At 37.2% G+C, this 10,371-nt stretch overlaps 1 protein-coding gene across 1 annotated transcript; it reads left to right on the top strand.

Moving 5' to 3' along the window:
• The first annotated feature begins 2,164 nt into the window (after window positions 1-2,164).
• snai2 (snail family zinc finger 2) lies at window positions 2,165-4,972 on the top strand. Its single transcript, XM_039754503.1, has 3 exons — window positions 2,165-2,388; window positions 3,192-3,722; window positions 4,420-4,972. Exons 1-3 carry the CDS (start codon window positions 2,310-2,312, stop codon window positions 4,599-4,601), a joined length of 792 nt encoding a protein of 263 aa, XP_039610437.1. The 5' UTR covers window positions 2,165-2,309; the 3' UTR covers window positions 4,602-4,972.
• Window positions 4,973-10,371: the final 5,399 nt, after the last annotated feature.

Here is a 10,371-nt window from a genome sequence, read left to right as displayed (position 1 = left end):
CATATTTGTTTTACACTTGAAGCACTAGTAATACCAGTGATGTTGTGAAGTCTTTCCTACAAGGCAATAGTGAATTCTCAATTCTGTGAGCTCAGTTTCAATCCAGACCTACATCACTCGTGTAGCTACCTCCTAAATCTTTTCCAAAAACACCTTATATCTTTTAAATAATAATGCGCACGGAAACAAGAAACAAATATCAAACCTGCTACAACCATTAGAGGGAGCTCAAAGTTGTGTCGAAAGCTTATAATATAAATGGAGGCCGTGCTATACGCAGTGCGTACGCTAGATGGCGATAAATAAACGGTGTAACTGTAATATCGCTTGACGTAACTACTTAAACATCGTGTAACTATTTACTGAAAACCTGTTGTCTCTACAAGGCTTAAACCTGCCCGCAGGCTACAAAGTTCTGCGTTGGGAATGCACTCCGTGAGTCGATTTGTATCTGTCTTATTAGGCGAAGGCATGCATTGAAGGGCTCAGTAATTTACAGCTTGCAGTTGAAGGATTTATCCCACTATCAAGTCTATCAATACTTAAAATAAAAAAATAATCTGACTTCGTGTATAATGTTTTGTATTGTCTAGAAAATAACATGATTGATTAAAACAAACAAATAAATAAATAAACAACGCGGCACAATAATCTCCAACCCACTTGGTCCATTTCGGAATCGCGGAGTTTACACCGCTGGTCCATTCATATAGTCACCAACTCCCACGCGGGACAATGTGGACTCGCCAATTGACCAAACCTGACGGTCTTTGGGGACGTGTGAGGAAAGCCAGCATAGTCTAGGATATCCCACGTAAACAAGGGAAAATTATCTTTAGAAATCCAGACATGCCAAAGAAAATTTTAAAACTAAGCTATAACGGAGAGTCAGTATTCATACAAACACAATAAACACACACACACACACACAGTTATGATGAATGTACTTATTCTGTTGTCAGAATAGACGGCCCGCCTCTCCGGCATTCGACGAGTTGTATATTGGTGACAAAGCCTGAATGGATCTACCGAAGCATCGCAAGCAGCATGTGTATTGCTTAATAACACTGATGTGTCGCACGTATTTATCCTCAGGAAATACTCGGACTCCTGGGAAACAATTTGTGAAAAGAAGCGAAATGCCCATTGTCTTCTTAATAGCCCGATGCAAAGCGCAGCACCGTAGCTCACAAAGGAAACGGCTAATAAAGTGCCATTCTGAAGTTTATCACGTAGCAGGTCGGCATTAAGCTCGGACAGCATCAGCGCGGAAGTGTGATTCATTTTCATGTAACTTTTTACAACTTAATTAGAAACTTATTTTAAATTTAAGGGTACTACTTAACTTGTGCAAATTTTTCATTGCATCATCATTCGTAAAGCTCCAGATTAAATGACTTAATTGCAAAAGTCATAATATCCCTTAAATCGTTTATTATTTAAGCATAATAGTGGTCACTTCAAAAATGTAGGGTTTCTCAGATACAAGAGTCAACCTTCCCTCTTCGTGTGTTGTTTTCTTGAGTTATATACACTGCAAACGTGTATTTATGCACATTTTATAGACTGGGCAATTATCCAGACTCTGTTTTCTGAAGTGCTAGATTAAAACAAAAAAGTACAGTGTGCTGCGAGTAATAGTCAGTTGGCGCCTACCATTTTAATAATCCCCCACTTCACCACATATAAAATGTCACTTGACGTCGTTTTATTGCCAATGGCGATCTTTAGGAAAATAAACTGTACAGAAAGAGTTGTACATTTTTAGAACGTAAAAAAGAACGACGTCATCAGTGTTGTATTGTAAAGTGTTACAATGGTGCCGTTTCTTATCGAAATAAATGAGTATTATTAAAAGAAAAGAAGATCATATTTGTCACTCTTTTTACATTCCAAAGGACAGACAGGAATGCATTTGAAAGGGCTGCTAACTTTCAAGTAACAAGTCTAAACACTACCACTCGCTTCTAAAAGCAGTTCTGCACAGACACCTGTCTCGCTAGAAGGTGGCTGACACTCCTCCCACCAACTAGACCCCTTCAGTGTAAAAGGAGAGTTCATTGGTTTTCATAGGAGCGGCCTATGCAAATGACATGCTACTGGCCCCGCCCCTGCACCTGACAGTGAATATTTACAGCTCTAAACAGAGATTCCCTGTACTGCCACTACAGAGTTTCACTACGAAGATATGTTACTTCTCTGGACTATGCAATAGGAACAAGTGGAGCTGCAGTGATTTAAGAACTGGAAACCGTTAGCCGTCGAAAAGTTTACTGCTACGATTTTCCAAAGAAAGTTCATCCTTCAAAATGCCACGTTCGTTTCTTGTTAAGAAGCATATAAATTCTGCGAAAAAGCCAAATTATAGCGAACTGGATACTCATACAGGTAAAATGCACTTTGAAATACTGTCAGACATCTCTAAAGAGGTTTCATGGTTTATTCATAGCAAAACATCCGTCTGTTTTTTTAATCAGTAATTATGCTGTCTTAAATTTTAGATATGTTTTTAAATTATCTATCTATCTATCTATCTATCTATCTATCTATCTATCTATCTATCTATCTATGTCGCAAAAAGGTAAATCGTCGATAAATCGTTTTATTCTGTTTAATGCCTTCAGTAGGCTCAGCATTAAAACCTTTCTCTGATATGTAAGTTTCTGTAGCATTTTACCTTATTCTACATATCATAAATGAAATGCTTTTGCCTGCCATTCTTCCGTAGCTATGAAAGAACGGTTTTTAATGAAAAAATTCCGAACACGAAACAGAGACGGTTAATCTGAGCACTAAAAGGGAGGAGAAACGAACCTCAATTGCGCCTTAGCTCTTCTGCTGCCATCTGGTCTGCATACTCTTAGAATCCGAGGCAGGAATAGCAAAACTTTACTGACTTCAGGAGTCAGGCGACTCTGATTTTATTTATGCTGAAATTATGTTTTTTAAAACAATGTAACTGATTATCATCCGATTATGAACATGATTTATGTATTTTAATAGGAAAGACCGACAGATGAATGGATTGTGCGATGCATAGACAATTTTATTGAAAAAATTCTAAAATGATACAGCCTACAAAATTATTTTGTTTTATTATATATTTTTTCATTTAGCAGCTGCTTTTCTGCAGAGTGGGAGACGGTATTTTGCTTTGGCCTAAACATTATTTTTTTTCTCTTCCTCCACAGTTTTCATTTCGCCGTATCTGTACAAAAGTTACCCAGTGCCTGTCATTCCACAGCCGGAGATCCTGAGCTACAATCCCATTACAGTCTGGAGCAGCTTGCCGTTATCTCCTTTAACGAGCGATCTCTCGCCAATTTCTGGATACGCCTCCTCAATCGGCAGGGTTAGTCCTCCTCCGCCGTCTGACACTTCTTCCAAAGATCACAGTGGTTCGGAAAGTCCCATTAGCGACGAAGATGAGAGGATGATCACTAAACTCTCTGATCCACATGCGGTGGAAGCTGAAAAGTTTCAATGTAGTTTGTGCAGCAAGTCTTACTCTACGTATTCCGGACTACTCAAGCACAAACAGCTGCACTGTGATGCTCAGACCCGAAAGTCTTTCAGTTGTAAATATTGCGAGAAGGAATATGTCAGCCTAGGAGCCCTCAAGATGCACATCAGGACCCACACGCTGCCTTGTGTCTGCAAAATATGCGGAAAAGCCTTTTCTAGACCGTGGCTGCTTCAGGGACACATCCGAACGCACACTGGTAAGAGACCGGAATGATATTCATTTCGTATAATCGAAAAGGGCGTGTAAAATTATGGTTATTGCGATTATTGCGATTACTGTGATTAATATTAGTTTCTGAAATGAAAATTGTCGAATTGATCGCAGCTGGCAAGCAAGTAACTTTCAAAGGCCAGGAAAGGAGTTTGACTTCCTGTGAATACGTGCAGACTTCAAAGGGTTAATGGAATATAATAGATGGTTGTGTGCAACTGTCACGCCCAGAAGTATTCACTGAATATACACTTCTTAGTGCCAGTACTGGCACCTTATTACATTTTATTGGGGAAAGAAAGAAAGAAAGAAAGAAAGAAAGAAAGAAAGAAAGAAAGAAAGAAAGAAATGGAAAACATTTTAGCTGATTACAGCTCACACATATGCTGTAGAATTTCACAATGCACCTGCTACAAATGATTCATTAGCCATCGCCCAGATCATGCACACTACTTCCTATATACATTATGATCTGTTCTCTACTTTCTTAGTGGCTTATTGAACTATTGTAAATTCTTTTTCAATATATATATTTTTCTATGTGAAACCAAACTGAATGCCAGAGATATTTTTTTCTCCGTCTCTGCAACTAATTTACTCTGGGGAGGAAACTTTCACTGAGGAGAGGCATTTGAAATAATTAAGTACTAATGGATTGCATTTGTGTATTTCCTTTCTTGCAGGAGAGAAGCCATTTTCATGTCCTCATTGCAGCAGAGCATTTGCAGACAGGTCGAACCTCAGAGCACACTTACAGACCCATTCTGATGTAAAAAAGTACCAATGCAAGAACTGTTCCAAAACCTTCTCACGGATGTCACTTCTTCACAAACATGAAGAGTCAGGCTGCTGTGTAGCACACTGAGCAGAAGTGATCTGGAACATTGTTAGCAATTTATACGACTCCAGTGGAGGAAACAAAGACCTTAAATACATTCTTGTCCATTCCACAGGTCTTCCAGTGTGTTTAATTTAAATCAGTATTGTTTTTTTTTTGCAGCATTCATTTCAGCGGGGAGACTATTTTAATAGTGCCTTATTTTAACAGTATGAGTATTCATGGGGCCTTTTTTTGTGACAGGTCCTAACTGAACATTTCTGGACTTTTTTAATTAATAGTGGTGGGGTATTGAAGAGTATATTTTGTAATGTATGCCCACCTGTGCCTTTTGTAAAGATAGCCAAACATTTCAGCTGCTGGAAGCACAGTATGCCAATCACACTCCTACAAGTGCCTTTTTATTTGGCATTTGGAAAATTTGTTTAGTTTTTATTATTGTAAATGTGTTATATTTTTATATATTTGAATGTATAATGTGTGAATGAGTCTTGTGACTGGAACTGTTTGAGAACATTGTGAGAGAATGAATGGAAATAACTGTTTTTTTATACGTTTTAAATAAACATTTTTTCCATAAATTAAAAAAATAAATGTGTTTTTGTTTTGTTATATATTCTAACATATATATGGTCAGCGGAGATTTTATGAGTATCATTGTATTCATATTATAAAATTGTTAAATGCTACTTGAGTGTCTGTCCAATAGTGGCTGATTATATGCTGTAGGCATCATACAGTGTCTTTTCCAACAAGTGATTTCAGTCTGTAATTTGACAATGCTGGAAAGTTGTGTTCTTTTCAGACTAAAAACCAGGCGCTTTTAGATCAAATTGAATACATCTAATTGATGTAACACAGAAAAGACTCACTGGTAACTAAGCCAACAAAAGTAGTTTTATCAGCTGGCATTTTGCTGTGACAAGTCAGAGCTCCCTTCACTTTTCACACTCACATGATGACCTCTGTGACCAGAGGAAATTTAAATTTTAGCAAATGGGGAAAAAAATGTTATTTTGAATTTGCATACATATAATAACTTAGTTTGTCAAATTCTTTTACTTGGAAAGCATCATATTTCTACAAGTGTCGGGATTTCCTAAGTTAGAGGTTTATTCACTGCTGTAGGCTGCAACCCCTGCTGCCATATCATGTGTATTTTAATCAGTTATTAAACACAGACATAACCAATGCAATTTCTCGTATAATGTAATAGCAAGTCATATAATATATATATATATATATATATATATATATATATATATATATATATATATATATATATATACATTTTTAAATGTAAATCATATGTGTGGTTAGGTGTGTGTGTATATCCTACTTCTACTTCACTTTTGGTTCAGTGAGTGTGCAGGATATTAAATGGTTAAACGAAGGATTCAACCATTCAAATCCTGGATGTTTTCTATCTATCTATCTATCTATCTATCTATCTATCTATCTATCTATCTATCTATCTATCTATCTATCTATCTATCTATATATATATATATATATGGGAGCGAGAAAGAGAGAAGACAGCAGTTCAAAGTGCCTGTGCCCGCTCAGTATCTACTGAGTGAATTTGGCACATTCTACCTGTATTCTCTCTGCATCCAATAGAAGTGGGTGTCTGGTCGGTTGTCATCTCTAAATATGTCCCGCATGATTTTGAACTTTAGTAGTTGTGTGGGCTCTTCAATAGACCAGATTTGGTTCCTGTCTTGTGCCTGATACATCCAAGACTGACCTGTGACTCTGTATTAAAGTGAATATGTTCTCACAGAGCAACTTTTCACACCTTTGTTTAGTTAGTTCAGTAATATTTGAGAATATTATGTGATTAGATAGATAGATAGATAGATAGATAGATAGATAGATAGATAGATAGATGCAATACTATTAACACATATTTAGTGTATATTTACAAATTAATACAAGAGAAACTAATTTAATATTACACATTGTGGGTTCAAAAATTATCGATAGGTTTGTGAAATTTGGTTTCTTTTATTTTTATAACTCCTTCTTATATTTGAATGGAGCACATTTTCTTTTCAAACATTCCAGGTATTGATAGGAATCAGCTCACCTCTGTCCATCTGACTCAGTACACACAAGGCCGAGCTCTACTGAACTGTGTTGACATCAAACAAACTTAAAATGTAACACGTGGTTACGATATTGATCTGCAGCTTCACGTTATTCACTTTGAAGGCGTTCAGTCTCAAATGCCTCTGACCGGTTAGATGTGGCGTAACGCTGGAGCACAGACTGTGGTTACAGCCACCTGTTGAAAGTTGTTCAGTTTTAAACTCCTCAGTAAAGTGTGAAACAAACACTCTGATGTGTTCTTTGTGGGGCTTTTATGTCTCTCTAGTAAACTTTGGAAAGAAATAATGATTTCCTTTTTACAAACCTTCTGTAAATCTAGCCTTCAAATGCAACAATGACTTTGCTGAAGTTTGTATAAGCATTGTATTTATACAGTGCTTAAAATCCTTGGCATCACGCATATAGGTGCACTGTAAGGTTTTAATGAATGGCTAGGTGTCTCCAATGACATGGAAAAAATCATAAAGATGTATTAAAAGCCCCTTCACTCCTAAGTATGCACACCAATTAGCTCTGAATAGTTTTATTGGCACTTCCAACGTACTTTAAACAGCCGTATGGCAGGTAGAATATGTGGCACTCGCTTAAAGCCTCTGTAAATAATGAGTTCATTATAACCCATGTATAAACCCACTGTTACCTAAGGGGCACTTGCACATTCTTGTTCATGTCTTATAAATCACCACCGCAGTGCAGTCCACCATAGGTACTGTATATATCTTTCACAGTTACCTTTTGTATTTATTTGAAACATTTGGCATTTTTCCTTGCAGCATAGCTCCCCAAAATATGGGCTGTGCTCCAAGCTGGGCATCAGCATATTGCGGGTGGCCCACAGGAGCAACTTTGTGTTTTCAGCACTTTCACTCTTTTAGAATATTTAGATTAATATTTCTGAAAGAATTCTTTGGAACATTTTATTCAAATATAATTATTCAAAAGGATCATTTTTTTTAATTTTAAATTCCTTACTAATAATCCACAGGAAATAAAACCGCTAAAGAGAAGCCTTATACAAAACTAAATAAAAACATAACTCTGTCAAAACTCCTTAATCCAATTCTTGGCAGCATCGGATTCAAGGTAGGAACCAAACATGGAGAGCATGGCAATCCTTCTCATGGGACACAAACACCCAACCCCACCAAATCCTGGCCAAATTTCAGTTATCAAGTAATGTAACAGGCTGAGCTTTTGGCTGTGGAAGAGAAACCAAAGCATCTGGAGAAAAACACACAGACATGGGGAGAATTTGCAAGCTTCATGCAGACAGTAACTGGGCGTGTGTTTCAAATCCAGGCTGCTAGCTCCATGAGGCAGCAATACTAACTACTGCATTATCCTCTGACTTCTTCTTCTTCTTCTTTTGGCTGCTCCCGTTATGGATCACCACAGCAGATCATCTTCTGTATATTGATTTGGCAAAATTTTGCCTTTCCTGACGTAACCCTCCCTGTTTATCCGGGCTTGGGACCGGCACAAAGACACACACTGGTTTGTGCATCCCCTGTCTAAAAACAAAAAATATACTCATTTGTTAACTGAGTCAATTCTTTTGTAGAAGTCAAATATCTTCTGAGATGCACAAAGTTGATCAGAATTTAGAAATGTGCGTAAAACAAACAGGTTGTTTGTGCCACTGGCAAGCAGTTGAAGTCAATTTCACATTACGTGACGTTTAGTTGTGGGTTAGCAGGTCATACTTGCCGACTGCCATGACTGATTTTGTTTCCAGACAAAGTCAAGTTTAATGACTGAAATTGGCTGGCTATGTGTACTTTATCGATTGTGTGCTGACCTCCCAGCCCTAATTGTGCTCATTCCTTTTTGTCATAACTAATAGCATACTGCCTGATGGAGCAAGCACTGTACGATGAGTTGAAAGCTACAGCCCTTTTCTTTCTTTTTTCTATTCTTTTGTAGTATGTATAACATGAGACATCAGACAGAAGAGCTTCCCTTCTGTTTGTGAAGTCTAAAACACCTGTGTTCCTTATTCCATATTGCTGCATTATATGTATTCTACCTTCAGATAAGTATTCATTGGTTGTTAGTTTCTCATGCACACAGTGCCAGAGCCCTATGACTAAAATAAAGAGAAACTGAAACCTGTTTGATATATCACAGCAAGTCATTGACTAGTTGGACTGAGTTGCTGGGACTGAGTCGCTGGGAAGTGAGTCAATGACTGCCTCCGACTCCTTCCAACTTACACAAATGAAGGCTATGACTGAAAGTCATGTAATGTGACATGACCTTTTGAGTGTTGATGAGGTAATACATTACGTGTCCTTTCTAACAACAAGTGATGGCCCTGACAGCCAGGCCTGCTGGATCCATATTTATTTTATAATGTCACCATTTTGCTATAGTTCTTTAGCGTTACACTGATATTTTCAATGTCCCATATTGACATTTGCACCCCATGTTAACCAATGTTAACTGTTTGAGGACAACAGTGAAATGTTCCCCTCAAACATTTCTGTGTGATTTAAGTTTTGCAGCTGAATTACTGTATTTAGTTTTTTTAGGTGATTCACTTGCAGTGCATAGTGTACAAAGGTTTCATGGAAGTGTTTATTTAACGAGTTATCTCAGCCATGGGCACTGAAAGTCACTTGCCCTTGGTTATCCAAACAGCAACAAAGACAACTACTGTACTACTGATTTTGAATGTAGGATTAGCTAGAAAGGACACTTTATTAATTTTATGGTTAGTTCAAGTATATTCACTCACCAGAACTAAAGAAATACATAAATATGTATTAAGAAAATAGTTTATCCGAAAAGCCTCTAAATTTATTTATGTGCCATAAATATTATATGAATCCTTAACAAAAGTACCATGTGGCACTCCAAACAGTAGCCCACAAATCAAATCATGGAGAACATATTTTCATCTCCTTGGCGGTTATAATCTCTGCATCGACTTATAAGGACTTCTTTTTATTAGATCTGCAATTTGGTGATTTGTTGCACTTGAATAGTATTGTGAATAGTATTGTGATATAAAGTAAACGGCTAGGAAATGATTAACCAAAACAAGACCAAAACAGGTGTTTGTAGAGAGCAGAGACGTATCCAAAAATTGTATTAGAACCAGAAGTTTTTAGGGTAAAAATGAGAGAATAGTTTTTTAACAAAGCCAAAGTCTGAAAGTGCTCGTTTTTAGAAATTAAGCTAACAAAGTTAATCTTCCACCCCCAATGACACCAAATAAATAAACTAATGACAGAAATGGGTTTCCCATAACAAACAATGCACATAAAAGTAACTCAAAGTGTAGAAAAAAAAAAAATAAAGAGAGTCCAGAATTATAACAGTGAGAACCTGTGGGCTATGGACAAAAGACTTTCTTGGTTTCAAAGGACTGCTCACTGAACTTGTAGTAGGCCAATTTCTCACCAACAGCTGAGTGTTTGCATTGACCCTCGAGATGGAATTTTGTTCCACAAATCCATCTCATGTCAACTTGAAGGAACCAGTAAGAATAGACAGCTCCACGATCAAAATATACTGTTCCAATGAACATGTCATGTCTTCTTCCCAAAAAAAAACATAAAGATAACAGTACTAGCAAGACAAAACATATTGCGCATGGGTGGCTTCATGTTAAATTCTCCTGATTACATTTGTTGCTGCTAAAACTGTGGCAAGGGTCCATACCGTACATGTAGCTACTTGT

The sequence above is a fragment of the Polypterus senegalus genome, chromosome 5 (genome assembly GCF_016835505.1).
Source record: "Polypterus senegalus isolate Bchr_013 chromosome 5, ASM1683550v1, whole genome shotgun sequence".
Classification (NCBI taxonomy): Eukaryota; Metazoa; Chordata; class Cladistia; order Polypteriformes; family Polypteridae; genus Polypterus; species Polypterus senegalus.
Note: the sequence above shows the minus strand (reverse complement) of the source record. Positions and strands in the feature narration are given on the sequence as shown.